The sequence below is a fragment of the Equus asinus genome, chromosome 4 (assembly GCF_041296235.1).
Source record: "Equus asinus isolate D_3611 breed Donkey chromosome 4, EquAss-T2T_v2, whole genome shotgun sequence".
Lineage (NCBI taxonomy): Eukaryota > Metazoa > Chordata > Mammalia > Perissodactyla > Equidae > Equus > Equus asinus.
Genome location: NC_091793.1, coordinates 120,162,434 through 120,183,926, shown reverse-complemented (window position 1 = coordinate 120,183,926; position 21,493 = coordinate 120,162,434). Strand labels below are relative to the sequence as shown.

The 21,493-nt window shown below is 36.9% G+C and overlaps 1 protein-coding gene across 6 annotated transcripts in view; it reads left to right on the top strand.

The window, feature by feature from the left end:
- Positions 1-454: 454 nt before the first annotated feature.
- Positions 455-21,493, top strand: part of PDE1A (phosphodiesterase 1A) — a 342,210-nt gene continuing 321,171 nt past the window's right edge. For 2 of the 6 annotated variants that reach the window (XM_070508214.1, XM_070508211.1), the window contains exons 1-2: positions 859-1,056; positions 1,284-1,394. In XM_070508214.1, coding sequence (XP_070364315.1) covers positions 1,294-1,394 — 101 coding nt within the window. In that variant the 5' untranslated portion in view covers positions 859-1,056; positions 1,284-1,293. Of the gene's footprint in view, positions 569-858; positions 1,057-1,283; positions 1,395-21,493 lie in introns of those variants that run through there. The other 4 variants (XM_070508212.1, XM_044768609.2, XM_070508210.1 and 1 more) reach the window with 4 other exon arrangements.

The following is a 21,493-nucleotide window of genomic DNA, read 5'->3' as shown; positions in this document are numbered from 1 at the left end:
TAAGAATTAAAAAAGGCAATACTGTTAGATACTGGGTACAGTGTCTGACACATAGTGAGCACTCAATACATTTTAGGTATTGTTATCTGTCTCCTATCTATGAATATCTTTACCTTAAACCTCAAGGTAACAGGCAAGTTTTCTTGCAGGGAGGAATAGAACTACATCTGGATTTCCAAACACACAAGAGGAGATATTGCTTTTAAGTATATTCTTCTTAGAAGCTTGTAGATAGCAATAGTTGTTATGGAGCTCATACGCAAGGTCTGTGCTTGTTTCAAAGAAAGCTCGCCATGTGTTGGTAGCTTGGCAGATGACTCAGTTCTGATTCCTTTTATGTCCACTTTCTCTCATTTATCTTCTAAAATGCACAAGCAACACAGCGTCAATTTCTCTCCTCTCCCTCTCCCCACCCCCTTCCTTCAACATGCACACACAAGCATACGCGCTAGTTTCATTTTATTTATTTTTTAATCCCCAAAGGATTCACGGAGCAGGCTGTGTGCAGCTGCTGTGTTTTCCACTGTTAAATTGGCAGTTACCTACTGTGTGGAGTTGCTAGGAGAAGGTGAATAAGCATGATTACAGCATCATTGATGTACATGTTCTTTCAATAACAACCTGTGGAGCTCTGTGGTCTGTCTTCTGTATGGCTCTATATGTTATTTTCTCATTGTTGTCATCAATATTTGTTGCATTTATTGTTAGAGCATGATATATTTTTAACTGTTGGTTCCAGATCAATTAAGAGACAAAAACCTTGGCATTTAAAACAGGCACTTTTTTCTCAGGGTGGTGCTGCCGATACTGGTTCTTACCATCTGTTTTCTTATTACATCTTGCCCTCCTTCCGTTGGTAGAGAGGAATTGAGCTTCTTCTGGTGCTCTAAAGTCATTCCCGTTTCTCTTGTGCATAATAGATCTCGTAAACTGTAGGAATTCTGATGTGCTTCAGTGCACGAACAGTAACAAATGAGCTGCTTTTGGGGAGAGCTGGAGCGCTCAGTCGGTCAGTAGTACAGTAGCAGACTCACATGTGCGGATTGTTCCTGTGAGGTCAGAGGATCTGTTTATACTGCTGTCTGCTTGAGGGGGGTGATGTGGTGAGGAGTGGATGTGCCTGTCAAAGTCAATAGCAGTTCTGGCAGAGGCTGCCCTCAGCTTTGTAAATCTGCAGTGTTTTGATAGATAAGAGATGCTACTGTATAACTGTTTGGGATTTGTAGTGGACTGAGGAATGCTTGTTCTAGCTGCTGAAACTGACTGTAACTGTATCGCCCTAGGAGGATCATCATGGGGTCCACTGCTGCAGACACTGAAGAGTTGGAAAACACCACTTTTAAATATCTCATAGGAGAACAGACTGAAAAAATGTGGCAACGCCTGAAAGGAATGTGAGTAAGCTCTTTGCTTGGTTCTGTGCTTTTTCGCCCCCCCACCCCAATTTGACTATTAATATGACTAATTCTTGGTACTTTCTTACTTAGTGGACTAGTGCTTCCTTTAGAAAGATTTTCTCTTAAAAAATAAAATGTGTCGGTCTCAGCTGACAACTTGTTTGAAGGATGGATAGTTGTTTTGCACCTGTATGTTTTATGTAAAGTGAGGTAACTCCCCGAGAATTGACTTCATTGTTATACTGCATAGCTTCTTTTATACATTCTGTACGTGTTGTTTAGGTATGTGGTTTAGATATAGAAAAAAGTAACTAGGAGAGCTGCTTGCCAGGGCACTTGCAGAAATAAAATTTCCCTCAGGTAAAATAGAGAGATTACTACTGGTACTTATTTCTCTGTGATTAGATTTTGAAAAAATAAGGACAGCATTAATATGATGACAAATAATTATACTTTGTTGTGCTTATTCTTTGTGTCTTTATTAACAATATTTCTTTAAGAAAAAATGTTTATGTGATAAAAATACTAGCAACATATCAAACTTATTGGAGAGTTTTGGTTTTAAATTAACCAGTTCATTTCTTCTAAGAGTACTGAATAGCTCATGTTATAAAATAGACCTTAGTAAGATAAGTCAAGGTATGTGCTTATGTCAAGCATGAAATGTAAGTACCTGAGTCAACTTTAACTGCAATGCTATTCACCTTGCTATTTAAACATTTAAGTTTTTTTTTCTGTGTATGATACTAATTTTTGTTTAGTGTTCCAGCACACTATGTTTACATGCTTTATTTTAATTATGTCATAATTTAAAAATCAGATTTAACATTTGCGTAAAAATGTGAAGTATGAATATTTACAGGCCATTGTAATTGCTTAGCATATTTGCAGATCTCAAATGAAAATATATTTGCTTTTGTATGATAGTAGCTGAAGGAATCATATACCATGTGAAATAGATATTTTCTAGGATTTCTTTTCCTCACGCTGTGTTTACATACTGTTTTATAAATTCAACATCTGAGTAAATTCAATGTCGCTATTTTGATATCTATGATTTTTTTAAAAGAAAAATTGTGTCCAACTTTGTTTAGAGGTAAAAATTCCTTCTAATTTCCTCCATTTGAATGTATTTAATGATGTTTATATATTTAAATAGTGTTCTCTGTATATTTTCTTACACTTGAAGAAATACAGGGCATTACAGTGTGTTAGTATAAGAGCACACTAATGATGCAAACAGCATTTATCAGAGAATAACTTTTAAAAAGGAGGCCATCTTTACATCATTTGAATGAGTTAGAGAAATATGTTCCCGAGATCCACTGAAGATTTAGAAATTACAGTTTTCTGGTGAGGTGGTTCTCTAGGGAAACAAATAATCCTGTAAAAGCAAATAAGAGCTACAAAATTAATTAGTATAGATGAAAATTAAACCTAGGCAGTCATCAGATGACTTGTGTCCTGACCTAATTACTGGATGAACATCTGTACCAGAAAAATTGTATCTCATTTTACAACCTATTTAAAATTTTCTTCCCTTTAGCAGAACAGGACGTTTTTGTTTGCTTGCTTTTGTTTGTTTGTATTTGTTCTATTTTTCTGTAGTTACTTGAATGTACGAAGATGTATGGTAGTGAATTTATGCATATATCTTTAAGAAACTTGTAAAGTGACTTTATATTTACCTAACATTTTAGGGCAAAGTCATCTGACTTTCACTTTATCAATTGATCTCAAAGATCAATCTGTCATTTTATTTCAGGAGAGGGTGGTAGAGTCATTCAACAGTAGAATTCATGACTTGATATTTAGCATGGATGTAGGATATAATAATATATGTACATATTACATAAATTTTGAATTGTGTCCACACAGAGCCACTGAGTGACCATGCCAGGAAACAAAATTTCGAATGACTAGGTTTTTTAAAAAAAATCATTGTTACTGAACTGATTGAAATGACTGCTTTTGCATCAAAGAAAGAAAGAATTTGCGTTTTGGTACTATTATTTTAACTTGTACTTTGACTTAAGACATATCCAGTAGTCTAGGTTTATAACTGTCAAAACAAGAAGCTTGAAATCTAAAATCTGCATGACTAATGACAACCAAATTGTTTAATTATGGTCTTTTGTGTAGTCTGCATTCAAAGCAGTGATGTGAGGGACTCCCTATTCCATTGCTGAAATTGTCTTGCCTATTTAAAATGTAATATTGACTCAAACAGAATTTTAACTTATCAAAATTTCTAGTGCTGGAATTTCACTTTTAAGTATTGGCAATTAAAATCATGTTATTCATGAAAGCTATCAAACAATTTTGCAATGATTTTCTTAGTTTGGAAAAAAAGACTCAATGAAGGCCTTTAGATATTTGTTTGGAAAGTAATTTTTTAATCTTTTACTGTATCTAACTTTAGAAATACATTGCTTTATTTCAACAGGATGTTCTGTTTTTAAGTGAGTTTACAATATGTACATTTTTAAAAAAGCTTAAATAAAAATAGAGACAAAGGTTGAAGTAAAATAAGGTCTGTTCAAGTATATCTTAAATATGGAAAACATGACCCACTACAGGTAGATATTTACAGAAAATATTTTATAGGCATTATCATATAACATAACATTTTAAAACACTTTTTTGAATCCATAGAAATAATTAAAAAATTTTGTAACACATGCAAAAACATTGATAAACTAAATTAAAATATCAATTCTCCTCTACCATTTTGTTGATTTCTTTCACTGAGCTCCTTTGAAGTCTCCTTCATGTAATATTTAATTAAGACACCATATTCAGTGATGTGCTAAGAAATCTCATATTCCTTTGTGAGAACAAAGGTGAAACACTTTTCTCTCCCATTTCTGATGTAGACTTGTATGCTTTCATCGATCAGTTTTCTTTTTATAGTTATGGCTTTTTTTCTTTAGCTTTCTTCAATCCTCTACCACTAATTTGTCACTCAGTATGACAATTTAGATTCTACACTATGACTCACCTTCTATGATGGTGGAAATGTTAGCAAATGACTGTGGCATCATGTCTTTCATAAACTACATTTAAATAGAATCATATTCTTGTCCATAAGTTATCAATTGTTTAAGGACCTGGAAAACACTTCCTATTTCTTCTGCCATCTCAACACCTGATGAAATTTCTGGTTCTGAAGTTTCCTGTGACTCTGGGACCTACGCTGCTTCCTACATACTAAGGACATTTTCTAACACTAGTCTTTGCAAAGATTAAGTTTATTGATTCCCATGAGGAAAGTTGATTTGAGATTTTATATTTGTTTTCATTTGTGCATAGTGGTTTTTTTCCCCAAAGGGTTTCAAATAATCCCTTTTTGTGTCATACGACTGTTGTGTTTTTCTTCTTTAAATGTAAAGAGAACTCTACAACTATGAATTTTTTAAAAATCAAACATATTTTAAAACACTGGTGCCGTTCTTTTCAGTCAGTGCTGCTGTTCTAAGTTTTTGATCTAAGGGGTAACAGCATTTCCAGAAAACTGTGATCAAGTAGAAATTCCAGTGAAAACCACATGGCCTTATAGCAGAAACTAAATCAGAGTGTTATCTTACTCATTTGTTCAACAGAAGAGAGGAAAGTTTGAACTGCTCAAAGCTACGAACTATTGACAAAAATGTCAGACTCACCACTTCATAATACTTATTGCCAATTCCTTCAGCTTTTATAGGTGTAGGTGTAGAATCTATGAGAATTTCAGTTAGAAACTAACTTAATATATGATAATTAATTTTACATATATAAACACATACCTCCTATCTCTCCTAATCCAGACAGATGTCCAAATATTAAGATCTGGAATTGTGAATGCAGTAGTTGAAAGACTTAAGTTAAGCTTATTTTCTCTTTGATTGCTGGTAAACATGATCTTCAGTGGTGGAAAAATAAAATGTAGAGAAGCAGAAAGTGAAGGAGAAAGGAGGAGCTATATGATAACCGTATAACTAATTTCAATTAGCTGTTATTGAAGAGGACAGTGTGTTGTATGGTTCTCAGATGAAGTAGCTCAAGCCCCCATCATCAAAAAAATATAGAAGAAATGCATATTCAGAAGAAAAACTGGCAAAAAAAAGGTAAAATGGCAGGAGTTATTAGCACTGTATTTCCAAACTGGAATCGTACTTTAGGATGGAGCAGCATTATAAATTAGAAGCAAATCTGTTCTTTTTACTCTCCTGCTTCAGACCCTTTCAAGCCTTCTAATGCCCTCCTTTCAACATTCAGCATCCTTAACAGGATCGCCTTGTACGTGCTTGACTTTTGGAGCCTCCTCTCACGCCTCTCTCTCTATGAGCCCCTCCCAACTAAGCCCAGGGTTACCCCAAGGAAATGCTGCTTACCACCCATCTGCCTTTGTTCATTTTGTTCTCTGTTCCCATGAGAACCCCTTCTTTGTCCTCTCTCAGCCTGGGTTGCTCTTGCTTCCCATGAGGCTTTTAGAGATGTGTGAGGATCTTTCTGGTTGTTGTAGCGCCTGAGGGTGTTTCTGTATTTAGTAGGCAGCAGAGTCCAGGCATGATAAATGTCCTCCAGAGGTTGGGACATTTTCTTATCAGGAAGAATTGTCCTATTCAAAACTCTAATAGGAACCCTGTTAAGAAATGCTCTTCTTAAATTTTAGTTACAAAGAAAATCCTTCCTGATCTTCCAATACTAAGACAGCTTCTTCTATTTGGCTCATTAAATAACCCAGACTTCCCTTTTCATAACAAATCTGCCTTCCCTTCTGGACCACAAGCTACTGAGGGCAAGGCCCATGTTCACTGTGTTTGCTTTTGGACCCCTGGCACCTAGCACAGTACTGGGCATATAGGAGATAATGCAATAAATATTTTTTTTTTTTTTGGTGAGGAAAATTGACCCTGAGCTAATATGTCTTACCAATCTTCCTCTTTTTGTTTAAGGAAGATTGTTGTTGAGCTAACATCTGTGCCAATCTTCCTCTATTTTATGTGCGATGCTGTCATAGCGTGGCGCGCTGAGCGGTGCTAGGTCTGCACCTGGGATCCGAACCATTGAACCCCAGGCCACCGAAGAAGGGTGTGTGAACTTAACCTCTATACCACCACGCCGGCCCCAGTAAATACTTTTTAATCAATCAGTGAATGAATAAAATTCTGAATCTTCTAGTGGCTCTAACTACAAAATTAGAAGATTAGTTAGGCTGCCAAAATAGGGCCATGAGCCAGGTTGGAGGAGTGGAGATAGATTCACAGCTGAAATAGGGATGGAGAAGACGGAAGGAAGTAGTGTTTGCCTATCATCTACTAGTTGTCAGAACTTTCCAGATATAACATATTTGTATTCTTATTTACTCTTTCCAATGACTTCAAGAGGTAAGTATCCTACATTGGTTAAACAGCTAGTATCCGGTAGAACTTGGATTTAAGCACAGATCTGCCTAGCTCTGCAGCTCTTATCCATCTTGCTTCTAAAACAAAAAAGAGGACATTCTCAGAATGGTTACCTAGAAAGATCACCAGAAAAAGGATCTAGAGTGGTGCTTCTTAAAACTTAGTTCCCGGGTCTTGTGGTAGGCAGACTAACTGCCACCCAGAGATGTCCATGTCCTAATCCCCAGAGCGTTTGAAGATGTTACCTTACACGTCAAAGGAGAATCAAGGTAGCAGACAGAGTTGAGGCTGTTAGTCAGCTGACCTTAAAATATGGAGATTAGCCTAGATTATCCAGGTGGGCCCAGTGTAGTCTCAAGGGTTCTTAAAAGTTGAAGAGGAGGGCAGAAGAAGAGTGCCGCAATGTGAGAAGGACTCACTTTGTCTTTGCCAGTGTTGAAGGTGGAGGAAACAGGCTATGAGCCAAAGAATGTGGGCAACCGTTAGAAGCTTGAAAAGGCGAGGAAACAGATTCTCCCTCTAGAGCCACCAAGACGAATGTAACTCTGCCAACGCCTTGATTTTAGCTCAGTGAAAATGGATAAAATTTTTGTTCTATGGAACTTAAGACAATGCATTTGTTTTGTGTCAAGCTAGTAAGTTTGTGCTACATTTGTTGACGCTGCAATAAGAAACTAATACATGCCTTCTGTAACAGAATAAAGGTGTGCTGAATCAATATGACCACTCCTATCCTCTCCAACACACACATAGACACACACACGTGCACATACACACTCACACACACACACGGACATGGCGCCTAGAAGTTTTGGGCGCAGCCTAGGTCATTCTATGGCGTATTAGAGTTAGATACTCATTATCCTTAGCCATTAAATAACTCACTGTCCTCCATCTAACCATGAACTGCATGCTCAGACCAACAATTTTCTTACTAAGCTCTGATATTGAGAGTATATATAGTGGATTCATTTCAGATGTCAAAGGAGAATGTTTATGCTATCTTTCTTGGAAATTTCTGATAAATTTCAGTCTCTGTTCTCACAGTGATGAGTGTGTGACTATTTTGATGCACTACTGAGGCAAATCAGTTGAAAAAATCTGTCTTTTAGGGGCTGGCCTTGTGGCCAAGTGATTAAAGTTCCATGTGCTCCACTTTGGTGGCCCAGCGTTTGTGGGTTCAGATCCTGAGTGTGGACCTACTCCACTCATCAGCCATGCTGTGGAGGCATCTGATGTACAAAGTTGGGGAAGATTGGCACAGATGTTAGCTCAGGGCTAATCTTCCTCAAGCAAAAAGAAAAAAGAAAAGGAGGATTGGCAAGCATGTTAGCTCAGGGCTAAACTTCCTCACACACACACACACACACACACACACACACACACAAACCTGTCCTTTAGTCATAAAACTAATTTGAAGAAAACTACCTCACAAAGCCTATTTTGGTATACAGATATAATCTTAATATAAATCTCAGTCCTTATGTAACATTATTTTATGGTTTATAGAATGGACATAGTTGAGCTGAAATACCTTAGGGATTATGAAATTGACCTCTAAAATCAGTCAGATATTTCCTAACAGCATCTTTCCTTTAGCTGAGTGACCATGGAAAAGTTATTAACTTTTCTAAACTTCACTTTCCTTATTTCTAAAGTCCAATTATTTTATTAATCATTCATTTACTTATTAAACAAATACCTACTGATTGTATAGTATGTCAGGTACTATTTTAGGCATAAGAGCTTACTTTCTAGTAGAGGGAAAAACAACAAAAAGGTAAATTGTCAAAAGTAAGTTAATATGGAGTAAGAAGTAACCTGAAGAAAATGCACCAGGTAATGTGATCAAGAGTTACTTGGCAGGCCTGGTCCCATGGCCAAGTGGTTAAGTTCATGTGTTCTGCTTCCATAGGCTGGGGTTCACAGGTTCAGATCCTGGACGCAGACCTACGCACCACTCATCAAGCCATGCTGTGACAGCATCCCACATAGAGGAACTGGAATGACCTACAATCAGTATATACAAATATGTACTGGGGTTTTGGGGAGAAAAAAAAAAGAGGAAGATTGGCAACAGATGTTAGTTCAGGGCCAATCTTCTTCAGCAAAAAAAAAAAAAAAGAAAGAAAGAGTTACTTGGTGAGGGTATTTTGGATAGTCAGGAGTGACTTCTCTCAGGAGGTGACTTTTCAACTGAGACATAGACAAAAATTGATGCCTACCTCATAAGGTCTTGGAGTGAGAGGGAGGCAAATAAATTACACATCTAATTACTGCCAAAGTTCAGGATTAAGTGAGGGATAGCTATAGGAGTCCAGTGGATAGAGATCAAAATGTCAGCTTTATTGCAGATTACTTGTATTGGAGGATAAGTTTTTGGTATGCAGCTAAGTCAGAACACCTCTGAATTCAACTTACCCCCAAAACTGCAGACCCCTCCAGAAGCGGACAAAATCTCTCCTCCTATATTTACCTCATGACCTCTAGCAGATGAGACTATGCTTTCTACAAGCAGAAAAACCTTCCCCATCCCTGAAAAGGACAGCTTGCACTCCCAGGTCTAATTCCTTCTCCACAGTTCACCAACGAAATGTTGCTCTTCCTCCTCCGTGAAAGAACAGGAAAAGTGGCAAAGGGAGGCCTGGAAGGTTTTTCCAATGGAAAGTCCCTCCACTTAGAAGGAAGCTTTAGGATGTGGGAATATTGCCCAAATCAAGATAGTGAAAATTAAAAAATAACGTATATAAAAAAATAAAGCACAGTACTTGGCACAAAGTAGCTCTCAAAACATTGTAATTATTATTATTAATATTCCCATAATCTTATCCATCCTTGTGTGTATTCCACCTCTACTATTTAAAAGCTATATGATCTCCAAGTTGATTAATTTTTCAATGCCTTACTTTCTTATCTGTAAAATGGGAATAATATCATTACCAATCTCATAGGTGTTGAGAAGTTTAAGTGAATTAATGCCTATAAACTGCTTAGAACAGTGTCCAGAATTTAAGAAATCCTAGCTGTTATCATTATTATTACTGATATTATATGCAGAAGCAGAATTCTACTTTTTTAAGGTAATTTCTTATCAGAATCAGTAGACAGTAAGGTAGTCAAGGTAAGAATAGAAGGCTTTTTCTTACCTCAGTGGAAGTGGTCTCACCAATATCCCCAGGTTTTCTCACCAGAAGAGTGATGCTCAAGGACTTAGATTTTCCTGGGGCGGGAGCAAGGGTTATGTAGGAAGAGAGATGGCTGAGAAAGAGAAGTGGGCTGGCCTTGAGAGTTTCACTGCTAGAAGAATTGCCTTGATGGACACAGCATCTTTCGTTCAGCATCTTGTGGAGGCCTTAGAATGGATTTTAGGTCTTTATAATCATGTATGACCCAGGTTTAGTCTGATTTCATGAGTCTCTTGGGCTTGAAAATCGTTCTTTAGGTCTTTCTTTATCCCTGTTTGGGTCTGGTTCACAAAGATGTTGACTTCCAGGTAATTATTGTCGTGTCTCATAGTCCTTCATTTTGCCGATTCATTTTAGAAAATACAAAATTACCATAATGTTATCAGATTTTGCCCTTTATTCTAACACATTCAATCAGCTAATCAAATGTAAATATTTGAGGAAGTCTCATCAGAAAGAACTGTGCTATAAGCCATTTGGATATGAAAGGAACTGTTCATTAACATCATTAAACAGATGATAGTGTTAAAGGCTTATGAAAGTCATAGTATTTCACATATCTGATCTGAGCAAGTATTAGGCGTGTATAGCTTTATTGTTAAGGAAGGACATAAAAATAATAATAGGTCATTAGAGGCATATAAATGAAATATTATGACTCTTCTGGTTTCTCCTTTAAGCCACACTTTCTTAAAATTGTTTAAAGAAATACTGTTTTACTTTATATTTTATAAGATATTTTGAAACAAAGTTTTACTAAGTAGGCTCAGAAAATGGTCAATACAGATAATTTCTGGTAGGCAAAATTTTGATATTTATAGCCTTTCAAGCAAGTTTATAATGTCATGAAAAAGTAGTAAAATCTCTAAGCACCAATGTCTACAGGGTGAGAAAACAGAGGTCAACCTTAATTAAACTCTGCATAAGGGTTGAAGATCAAAGGATTCTTTGAATTTTGTTCACAAATCAGGTCCTTGATAACTTAGAAGAAAACCAAGATAGACTTCTTGTTAGAAAAGCAAGAGTATGCTGATTCTGGGTCACTTAAAACTGAACTTTCTAAGACTTGGTTCAAAATAAACTGCATTTGGAGCAAGATGAGAAAAAACTGAACAATTGGGCGTCAATTACATTTTTGATTAGCTTCGACTATTTTAAATCACCTCATAATTGAATCACAGTAGTAATCACCCTTTATAATTCTTTTGTGCTTTGTAATTTCTAAAAGATTTTTCTTTTGATCTGTATGGTTCAGCACAATTATCCCCCGTTTTTCTGTTGAGAAAACTGAGTCTTGAAGACATTAAATGACTTGACCAATGTTTCCCAGTTAGTAAGAGGAGGGCCAGATTCCTAGACCCATATGTATCCCATTTAACATTGATTTAGATAATTCATTTAACACTCAAGACTCACTATGAAACCTGACATTTCAGGAGTTAAAAACTGTTCTCTTGTTTTGATTTTTCCACAATCCTGCCATCTGTTTGCCTAGTTCTGCATACTCAAAGCTGAATACCAAGGAGAGCTATCGCTTGGCATATGTTTTAGATGTCAGAAACTCCCCAGTTCTATTTCTCCCCTTCTCTAGGACATGCACTACCATTATCCCTTTAATTAATTTATTTAAACAATGATACTAGCAAGTATTTGCAAAGGAATTTGACTTTTCCTAAACCCTCTTGCCCCTTCAGAGCTTGGAGTCTTACAAAATTATTCTAATTTATTTGGCCTTTGGTATTCCAAACAATAGAGAAAGAAAACCCTGCACAGTAGAAATGTCTGGATGCCTGTCCCTGAAGGTTTTTATTTACCAATAAGAATAAAGCCAGGAGTTCTAATGATTCAAACTAAACATTTTATTCTTGCTATGCTGCCTCTGCTCTTCTTATTATAAAAGATTTTAAGCATGCAATAAGGTTCTTTTCTGAAGCAAAGTAAGCTTTTCTCCTTTTGTTTATTTTAGAAAAATCATCTAAATGGAGTTTATTCTACTTTATTTCCCACATCGAACATAAACTACATAAAGGTGCACAGTATTTTTCTCGTTGTTTCCTAGACTGCACTTGGAGATGCATATTAGACAGGTTAAGGAGCTATTTCTAAGTTTTAGAACTCTCAAAATCTCTAGTACTTCCCACTGGTTTCAATATGAAAAAGTGTCTTCATATGAATGACCCTCCTGATATTTTATTTCCCAGCAAATCTCTGCTTTAATATCTCAGATTTTCTAAACAGCCCTCTATTTTCCAGAAATTCTCCCATGCTGTTGTTTACTGTTGCCATATGGCCCAATTTGTTCATGATTTTCTGCATCCACTCTTGGATAATCCCTCCCATATAGACTCTGGGCTAGTCAACTTGCTTTGGCCAATGGGATCTCAGCCAATGGAATACAAGCAAAGTCTTGGAAAGGGCTTATGCATTGGAGTTTCTCTTGCTGTACTTTGGAACCCTCATAGTAGCGTGGGAAGAAGGCTGGTCAAGCCTGCTTGAGGATGAGCACATGGAGCAGGTATAAACCGTTCCAGCTGAAGCCCCTCTAGATCAACTAGACCGTCAACCACCAGACATGTGAGTGAAGTCATCCTAGACCATCCAACTGCCTCAAAATCATGAGGAAATGATAAATGTTTATTGATTTTGGCTCCTAACTTGTGAGATCATTTGTTGCACATGCACACAAAAAAAGCCAATTGATTATACACCCAAAATCAGCTCTTAGCCTCTATATTTTTCATCATATTCTTCTCTGGCTTCCTCAGTTTTTTTCTACTACCACTCTGCTTCTTTCTCTCTTATCATCTCCTATTATTTATTTCTTTGACCCAATCAAAAGTTGGTTTATATTTCAGGGATTATGAAAATAAGAATTGTGGTCCCTATTTTCAGAAAGTCAGTCCAAAAAAACTGCTCCTCCACATTATTTCCACCATCAACAATATCAATGGCACATATCCACTTAAAATATTTCTTCCAATACATGCTCCCTCAGTGGGCTGTGTATTGAAATTACGTTGTTCTCAGGTTTCTGTTAACAAATATAATTTCTCACCAAATAGTAAAGAAACATAGAATAAGTCAGGGAAACTGCATAGTTGCATAAGAGAAGATGGTTCATATTCTGTTACCCTGGCAACAGGCACTTGGAAGGCCAGGGCTCCCCACACATCCTGTTGCCCTGACAACAGGTCATGCAGGGCATGGGAAGGCCCAGTTCCCACTCTTCTAGGCCTCTTCTTTGCAAGCACAAAGAAAAAGGAGAAAGTGACTTTGCATCTTGTCCCTCCCCACCTACGTATTTCTTCTATTATCTGAATTACTCCAGAATGAGATTATGTTTCCAGATGTAGGAGAGAGTAAAAAAACAGTGACCTTAATTTTTATATTCATAAGCTCTGAAACATTTGCTAATTTTTGATTGGGTCAAAGCGATAAATTATAGGAAAACAATGAGAGAAAGGAAATCAAAGTAGTAGGGAGAATAAATTGTGGAAACCAGATAAATAGTATATGGATAATGTAGCAGCTAAGAGCTGATTTGGGGTATGTTTCACTTAGCTACATTGGTTAGGCTTAGCTAAATTTTAGGGAATTCATCTGAGAAAGTCACATCTGTGAAATGAGTGCTTATTTGGTAGAGGTCACCACTGCGCTTGTGAGCAGACAATGCACAACCAAACGCCATAAAATCACATTATAAAATTTTTTATCAACTTAATTTTCAATTCTATACGATTTCTCTCCTTTTCATTCTTATTCAACTTTTATTTTCTTTCATTGCTTATCTTTTCTTACCACGTAGAGTGATAAGAAAGGAATCTGATCAAATTCTTTTTTTCCTTCCCTCTCTCTTTGTTCCTTAAGCAACTGGCTTGATTATATAAAAGAAATACCCTTTACATTTACTTTTGGAGCTATATATTTGTCTTCATAATTTATGGTTTATATAAAATAGTTTATTCAAAACTGACGGAAACCATTACTTCTGTTATTATTAATCTCTACCAATTTTCCTGTGTATTAAAATAAAGTCTCAGTGCCTCTGGTTTTAAACGGAGAATAACAGCTTTAAGTTCTGTAAAACAGAAGTCTTTAACTTCTGTAAACCAGAAGTCTTATTGATGAAGAGAAAAGTGTCTGGCAAAATCTTCTGTCAGAAAATAGGAAAAGGGGTTTGTAGAGAAAGGATTTTGAATTTAAATTGAGTGAAAAAGAAAGTATAGGCTGGTGAAGAGGAATTATCTTCGGGACTCTATAACCATGTTAAAACTGAATTTCTGAAAGACCAGGTGGGAAAGTTGGGGCCTAATCAGAATATCATTAGAGTCAGAGAAAAACACTCATAATTATCTGAGACTAGATCAGGGGACCCCTTTAGGTACTCTAATTGCACTTCACGTATGTGCTAGTGTTACTGTCCATTTAATTGCTCTGCTCTCTAGGTAATCCTTCTTCCTCTCAAGGTACTAAGAGGGAAGAGGTAGCGGAATCCATCTGCTTATTATTGTATCCGCAGTGCCTTGCATAGTACATTGCATAAAGTAAGAATTTAAGAATTGTTTCAATATAACAAAAACCAGTAATCAGGCAATATGGAACGACTTTACAATTGAATGGCATAGATAGTAAAGCTATAGTTGTTCTGCAGCAACATTAGTTCAGGCTGGAAGGTCAAGAAAGTTTTATAGAGGATATTTAAGCTGCTTCTGGAGAAAGGAAGAGAAAGAGGTATCAGAACTTGACCAGTAGAGATTATTGGGGATGTGACCATATTATAGACAAAAACAGAAACGAAAACCAACACAACAGAAAGACAAAGCTTGTAATACAAAACTTAGAACCTCAGAGGATTGTTGTGAGAGGGAAAAATAATGTAATCAAAGTGCTTAGGCCTTGTGTCTCGCACAGAATAAGTATCTGCAAATGGTAGCTGTTATGTAAGTTACGTTTGTGGCACAACTGTGTGTAAGACAGTGTGTTTGTTTTTGCCCATTCCTCTGCCAAATATGAGACTGAGATAAAAGTTCACCCTAGATAACTATACGATGGATAGAAGGCAGAGGAGATTCAAACATTGTCTGAGTGACTGATTTCTTAAGTTCTTTAACATTCATATCCTAGGAAAACTCAAATTTCTGTTTCGTTATGTAACTGAATACTTAGGATCATGTTGAGAATATTTTTCAGTGATTAGTGAATGCTCTGGCCTCATGTGACCTTGAAGCTCAGGGCATTCTTGGTGAGTGAAGACTGCTGTATATCCTATGAGAGTTAATTGCTTGGTGAAATTTCCAAATTCTAATGAGTCAGACAGAAGGAGATAAGCTGACCCAACTTGGAAGCAATCAGGCTAAATACTTTGGTATTAGCTTCTAGGCTGCATTTACTTGTCCGCTACTGAGTTGAAGACTAACCAATCCTCTCTTTGCACAGATCTTCAAAGAGAAACTTCAAAAGCAAGGTTAGTCTTGGAATTTTACAATGTGATTGAGTGATTTTAACAGTTCTTGAGTTTTATTTGCCCCAAACATTCAAGTCCAAGTTGTGTGATGAGGCTTGAACTAAGGTCATCATTTTCAAACTATCGTTCAGTATTATTGTCCTCTGACTTCATCCTGTCATGTGAATCGCATTTCAATTAGGAATAAACATTTACAAAATGTGTACGAAAGATGCCTCTATCTAAGAGATAACCCACAATGGAGTCATGGATGGGTTAAGGAGAGATTACGAATGCTTAATGTCTGAGAATGTTCCAAAATGAAATTCACAACCAAAATACTAATATCCAGTTTAAAGGATTAAAATATTCCTGGCATTAGTCCCCAGATGACTTTATTATATATACTTTCCCTCTATTTTACAAAAGGCATTGTAATAATTGTTTTGATTTCTTACCACAAATTTAGTTTTCTGAATAAAAAAATGATCAAATAGGGCCCGGCCCTGTGGCCGAGTGGTTAAGTTCGTGCGCTCTGCTTCAGCAGCCCGGGGTTTCTCTAGTTTGGATCCTGGGCACGGACATGGCACCACTCATCAGGCCATGTTGAGGCGGCGTCCCACATGCCACAACTAGAAGGACCCACAACTAAAACATACAACTATGTACTGGGGGGATTTGGGGAGAAAAAGCAGAAAAAAAATGATCAAATACAATGCTAAAAATTATTTCAAGTTTACGTTTATTCTTATATTTATTTGATTTCTAATTCTACACTAAATTAGCGGAATGTTCACTTTCTGTTATTAGACAAGTTGCTTGATCTACCCATAGCTACAGCACCTGGAAAACAAGAAGTAACATGGACTCACTTTAGAGCACTTTGGAATTAGAAACAAGTTGCCAAGTAATCTTAAATCCCCTAAAAAGAGGAAATGTTTAAGTTCAGAAGTAGAGAATTAAGAAAATATTCTCTTTGATAAATTCAAATTGTTTTGTTAAGTATATGTCTTATGGGTATGAAAGTAAACACTAATTTACACAGTGTGAGTCAAACTATGGTAATCTTAGTCACTGATTAGAATATCTTAAGAATGAGAGTCATTCAGAAATAAAGTTGTAGCTTAAGTTCATCAAGACTGTACTGAACTTGTGAAAATATTGAGGTACTTTCCAAAATAAGACTAATGTTATTTGATTAACCCAATTTGGTTGACTTAATAAGACAATTTAATTTATTTGTGATCCAATGAATATTCATTTCCAGGCACATAGAGAGCTCCAGTGTTATTCTAGGTGCCAGGGATATGATGATAAACACTACAGTTATGATCCCTACCTTTATGGAGTTACATTTTGATGGTGAGGATGGATGATAAATAAGCAAACACATAAATATGCAACGTGATTTTAATAAAAGCAAGCAGGGTAAGGTGACAAAGGGCCTGGGAGGTTCAAAAGTGGCTGTTCTAGAAGAGTAGTCAGGGGAAGGGCTTCTGTGACAGTGACTTGTGAAGAGAGGAGTGAACTATGCTAAGGCTGAAGTAATGACGTCCCAGACAGAGGGAACCATGCACACACCTCCTGAGACAGGGTGCATGTGGTATGTTTGAGGAAAGACAGTAAGACCAGGAGGACTGGGTAAGAGTGGGTGAGGGAAAGAGTGGAAGAATCGAGTGGAGGCAATGGCAGAATTCAGATCATCTGAGACCTGACGGGCCGTGATAAGAGATTAAGATTTCATTCTAAGCCTGGTGGGGAGCCTTGGGAGCTTTGGAGCAGTGGAGTGGAGGATCTGACTTATGTTTTAAGAAGACTTCTATGGTCATTTTCTGGCTGCTAACACTGAGGAGGGGGAGGCAGGGAAGGAAGATTGGAAATAGGAGGATGTGTTAGGAGGATATAGTGGTTGTCCAGGTGAAGAATGGGTAGTTTTGGTGACACCGGTAGTTGTGAAGGTGGTAAGGAGTATTCAGATCTACAAAATATTTAAAATTAGAGCTGGTAGGACTCACTGATGAATTGAATATGGGAATATAAGGATTAAAAAGAATGAGGTGTAATGCCTTGGTTTGGGGGATGTGTGTGTGTGTATGTGTGAGAGATCCTGAACAACTGGGTCTATGGTCCCTTATCTGAAAGCCTTGGGCCCAAATGTGAAATCACTTTTAGAAAGGTAATAAGGTGCCTATTGCAAAAATTATGAAATATTCTCAGCAGCATCTAGGGTAGCCACTATGAATATTTCTGCAGCAAAACATGTAATTATTCACTTAATAAAGTATCACTTAAATAAAGACACTAAATGGGCTCTATTAGTTCAGGTCAGGTTTGGCTGCCAAATGAGTTCAGGTAAGGTCAAATTTTACTGCCAAATGAAAATGTCTGGTTTTTAGAGCTTTAGGATTTTCATAGTTGTGGATAAAGGATTATTAACCTTTATCATTTTCTGAAATGGGGAAGATGATGGTAAAAATCAAAAGCTTTCTTGGATTCATGAATTTTAAGATGCCTGTTAGACAGTCAAGTGGACTTATAAGTAAATATCTGGACAGATGAGAGGTCGGGCTGAAGGTATAAATTTGGGAGTCATCAATAGATGGATATATTTAAAATCAGATCTAGATGATTTCATCTAGGGAGTTAAAATTGGTATAAATGAGAAGAGAATCAAGAGCTGAGCCCTCAGGACCTCCAACATTTAGAGGTTGGGAGAGATGAAGACAGTAAAGGAGACTGAGAAGTGGTCATTGTGCCACAGCATTTTGGAAACTAAGAAAGACTAGTTTTCAAGAAAGCTAAATATCAAATGTCAATTGTTGCTGATAGGTCATGTAACGCAGATTGTGCCTTGACTATTGGTTTTTGCATTGAGGAGGTCTTTGGCAAAACATCCTCAATGAAGTGATGTGAGAAAAATCTTCATAGGAGTGGGTAGAAGAGAGGCCTAGGGGTGAGGAAGTTGGGGCAGCATGTACTGCTAATTCTTTAAAGATTTTCTATAAAGGAGATCATAGAGATAGGGTGATAGCAGGGTTTGAAGGTAAAGGAGTTTGTTAAATGTAGGAGATATTAAAGGAGTTTGTTAAATGTAGGAGATATTATTAGAGAATTCTGATGAGAATGATGATGGAAATGATTCTGCAGGAAGTGAAAAATCAATGCAGAGAGAAAGAGAAAGAGAGAGGAAAAGATCTCCAGCCCCTTGAGTAGCTGAGAGGTAAGGACTGCTTAAGTGCAGAGATTGGATCTAGAAGCAAGGTTGGCTCATCCATGGTAATGAGTGGGATGTCAGAATGTTTGGGAACACTTACAAGTAGATAGGTGAAAACTTTGTGATGGTTCCCTCTGGTTACTTTTATTTTCTCAGTGAAATGAAATAAGAGAGTAGTTTCAGAGAGTGAGGAAGGGAAAGAGGTAGTGGAGATCTGAGGAGGTGTAAAACAGTCACCTCAGAGAGAAGGAGTGTGACTAAAGAAATGTGGCAGAATGGGTGGGCAGTGCTTAGCATCCACTTTGATCATATATTTAAAGTGAGACCAGTCTGCATCCCTGTGTGATTTTTTTCCTGCTACTTTCAGTTCAGCTGCTTCCATGAAGGCTCTGAGCAGATGCAGAACTGGGCTTACAGAGGTCATAGTTTGCCAGAAAATATAAGTATGATGGATGAAGAAGGGGAAACTGAAGTTGAGGGCATCTTTAAGTTTCAAGGTAAGGGGAGAAATGAGAATGTGGATGGAATAATGGATAGTGAAAAAGTGGATAAGGTCAACAGACTGGAGATAGGAAAAGCGATAATGAATTTCTGGAATGGCATGCTAGGATCATTGACCTTTTGCTCTTCTCAAAGACACGAAAGGATATAATAAATATATTATGTGTAGACAAGCCTATGCAAGAAATACAATTTGCCAAATGAGTATAAAGTAGATAATTTTATTTTTCCCCTCTTCACAGAAGCCTTCTGTGAGTTCCTTTACATTTCGTTACTAGGCTTTCTATTCAAAACAGAAGAGGCCGTTAGGAGCGTGGTCATTTCTGCAAAGAAAACAAAGCTGGCAGATCTAATTTTAGGATACTTTTCCTTGACAACAGCCTTTTAAAGATTGCCTATACAAAATAAAAATTGACTCCAGAAGTTATTGAGACTGTGTTTGGTCAAGGAAATTCAGTTCCCTTTTACACTTGAACTTTTCACTGTGTCACGAGAACACATAACAGGGCTTTCCCTTCACCTTACTTTAGTTACTGAAGTTTTACTGTTTATGGTGTTCATGGTGGTGGCTGGCAAATTTCAAAGTATGTGTCAGTAGCAACAGGCCAAGCATGCAATGAAGGACTGCTATGAAATATGGTTTTAACTACAAGGATATGGAGATTATTTCACTACATAAAGATTGTTCCTCTCTTTACATTAATAGTAGCTTTAGTTGACCTAAATAATTCAGACTTTAAGTTCCCTCTTAGGAGCCAAATCATTTTGTAAGTCTGCACATGCTAAGCAATCAATTAATTGTCCTTTCTTTGATGATTTTAATTACCAAGAGTGAAGTTTGCTTGGTTGAAATTTTATAATAAAACAGTCACACACACATAGACACACACTTAGTCACATGAAATAAAGATTTTTAATTATGCACTTTGGTATAAACACAATTGCCATCCAGTTACTATATATAATATTGTGCTGGTCAGGCATAAAGAGAAGTAAAAGTCATTGTTTCTTTTGATTTTTATCACAGTGCCATTGTTTATAGATTTTGGTGTGTCGTGATACTAAAGAGTTATGAGATTTCACTGTAAAGGTCACTTGTGGATAGATTTTTGTCTACTTTTCCCAGGAAATTGAATCTTCTGTTTTTGTGCAATAAACCAATTTGGGGATAATCATATGTGAGTTATGTGAATATTTAAAAATTATTCTTCTGAAATGTTTGCTGAATTTCCTATTTGGCATTGCAGGGTTGATCTTATTTGAATTTTGGTACTGGATTGCTTACCTCAGAAATAATTCTTGCAGTTCTTGGATCTTTGGTAGGATGACCCCATAGGTAATACTGTGCATTTTATGGTTTGAAAATTGAATTTCCATCTCAGCTCCTAGAGATCTTCCCTCCTGATTTCCCTCCCTTTGAGGATTGGCCTGACTGTGATCTAAGACTGGATGATTCGTATTTATTCTGCCATCAAAGCTGTGCTTGAATGTCCAAAAATGCCAATCATAAGCTTTGACTGGGTCTTTAAAGAAATATAAATTCGGTTTCCTTGGTACGAATCCTGTGCATTGTGTAACACTTTTACATTCAAAAATTAATTCTCATTTTTGTTAAAGTAACAAAATAGTACTATAAGACAATGAAAACAGAAGTTTTCTTCCCCACCGCTTGGTTCTGCCCAGGTCTTCCCTAGACATTAACTTTTATCTTTTAATTCTTTCTTCCTACAAATAATCCATATTTTAGGATGATAACTTTATGTAGTTGTTTCTTGATTTACCTATTTTAAGCATTACCTACTGGCTTCACATAGCAGTGGATGAAAATTTAGCACTCAGACCAAAGTCCCCCCTTGATTTACCCTTCCCCCATTCTCCCAGTGTAGTTCTGTTACCATTCCAGGGAATCAATATTTGGTGTTTATAGTATTATGACTGAATTGTCTTCACTTCTGAGCCAAGAAATGAAATATGAATATGTTTCCTGTAGAGTACAACCTCTTGTTTTTCCTGGAATTAATAAATACCTCATTTTAATTGTTAGTTTGTTGGCCTGATCACTGCATACCTATCACTAATTCTTTCCAAATACACAGAAAGAATTATAAAACACCCTTCAATATATTTCCCACATTTCCAAGCACATCATGTGCTTTTTCTGTCCCACTCTTTTCCTTGGAGACATCCTTCTTTGAGCCTTTGTGCTCCAGCTCCATCTGGGGCTCTTCACGCCTGAGGCACAGCAATCTCTTGGGACTGCCCTTGCCTTCATTCTGGAAAAATCCCTTCAACACCCTCAGGGGTTGGGTCTGTTGTTTTCTGGATCCCATTCTTTCTTGGTTTACTCTCATTTAGGGGATGAGTTT